This window comes from Elephantulus edwardii, unplaced genomic scaffold (assembly GCF_000299155.1).
Source record: "Elephantulus edwardii isolate Elephantulus edwardi_28Jun2011 unplaced genomic scaffold, EleEdw1.0 scaffold00019, whole genome shotgun sequence".
Lineage (NCBI taxonomy): Eukaryota > Metazoa > Chordata > Mammalia > Macroscelidea > Macroscelididae > Elephantulus > Elephantulus edwardii.
The window spans coordinates 430,527-432,192 of record NW_006399769.1 but is presented as its reverse complement, the minus strand read 5'-3'; the positions used below and the strand labels follow the sequence as shown (position 1 = coordinate 432,192).

At 37.8% G+C, this 1,666-nt stretch overlaps 1 gene segment (V, D, J or C); it reads left to right on the top strand.

Annotated features, from left to right (window-relative positions):
* On the top strand, positions 1-444 carry LOC102867227. The segment is given in 2 exon segments: positions 1-46; positions 131-444. Coding segments are annotated over 2 exon segments (360 nt in total).
* The last annotated feature ends 1,222 nt before the right edge of the window (positions 445-1,666 follow it).

Here is a 1,666-nt window from a genome sequence, read left to right as displayed (position 1 = left end):
ATGAAGTACCTGTGGGTCTTTTTCTTTATTGTGGCAGCTCCTAGAAGTGAGTGACTTCAGGACACAGATGTCGAGGTCTAGGGTCCCTGGTTCTGATCGCAGGATTCACCTTGTTTCTTCTTATCCCCAGGTGTCCTGTCACAGATACAACTTCAGGAGTCAGGTCCAGGATTGGTGAAGCCCTCTGAGGCTCTATCAGTCACCTGCAAAGTCTCTGGATTCTCTTTAAGCAGCTATGGTGCAGGGTGGGTCCGTCAAGCTCCAGGAAAAGGACTGGAATGGTTTAGTATAGTATGGGGTGGTGGAAGTACTAACTACAATCCAACATTGCCATCTCGAGTCAGCATCACCAAGGACAATTCCAAGAGTGAAGTTTACTTAAAATTGAGTTCCTTGACTGACAAAGACACGGCTACATATTATTGTGCAAGACACACACAGTAGAATGAAAATCATTAGGATTTAAGACACAAACCTCACTCTAGGGAAGGCATGAAGGAACTGGGCTGAAAATGCTGTCAGGACCATTTCCTGAGGAAATAAACCACAGCAGATGTGAAGGGAAGGAGAGAAGATGACATTTCTGTTTCATGTGTGGTTTCCTCTTCCTGTACATGAACTCCTCTAGAGAAGCTGCTATATTATTCTCTAAAAATTTTCACAGGAGCATTCATTGCACATGTGGGCTAAAAATGTGAACACACTCTGGATATTTCCAAAACCAGACACCTTATTTGTGTTTGAGTAGAATTGTACTTTATTGAGTTTTCATTGGCTTGAGGTAGTTTTTCTTAGATGTCTTTGAGTGACCTATTTTTGTTGATATGCACCTCAAGTTGGATTCACTTCAACTCTATGTATAATGAATCAAAACCTTCTCAATAACATGCCACCCTCTCAATCTATGCTGTATTTAAGTCTACTGTTAAATTCATTGAGTGAATAGATTTTTTTTTCATACACAGTTATTATTATCTGACTCAAGTATCACTTTGTGGTCTGTTCTTAGGTGTCACGTGGGTGCTCTTTCACATGTCCTTGAGGGTCTTGTCCACATTAAGGCATATTCTAATCAGGAAGCCAGAGGAATATAAGGATTAGGAACTGGTTTGTGAACTGTGCTATGTAGGATAGTACTTGTGTAAGTCAGTGACTTCAACCTTAAGCAACCCCAGATTTACCTTAGGATACAGATCTTGTGATCTGTTTCTGAAAAATTATATTCAAGACAGAGTACTCAATAGTATTTATCAATTATGGTTAGGCCAAGTTGTTCTTGTACTTATCAGGTTTCTTCGAATTCAATTCAAATCATAAGAATCTAGTGATTCTTATAATATACTGAAATATTAATATGTGGACACATGGAATCCTGTGCCATGATTACAATCTCAATCTCTTGAGATTTTTTTAAAAAAGAAAAGCAAAGAAAGTATATATAACTATTAAAGTGTCAGATGAACAAGAATGTGTAATTATAATTAAGATATCTTTACTCAGTGATATCCTTGGTGTCACATCCTTTGCTAAACATAGCTTAAAATTTCACAGTTCTATGTCAATACACTGTTCCTAATATTTTTGGATGGGCTTCAGCAGTATTTCATTTACATGTGACATTAATGATATTGCTTTGTTCACAATAGCAAGGAGTTGGAAACAACCT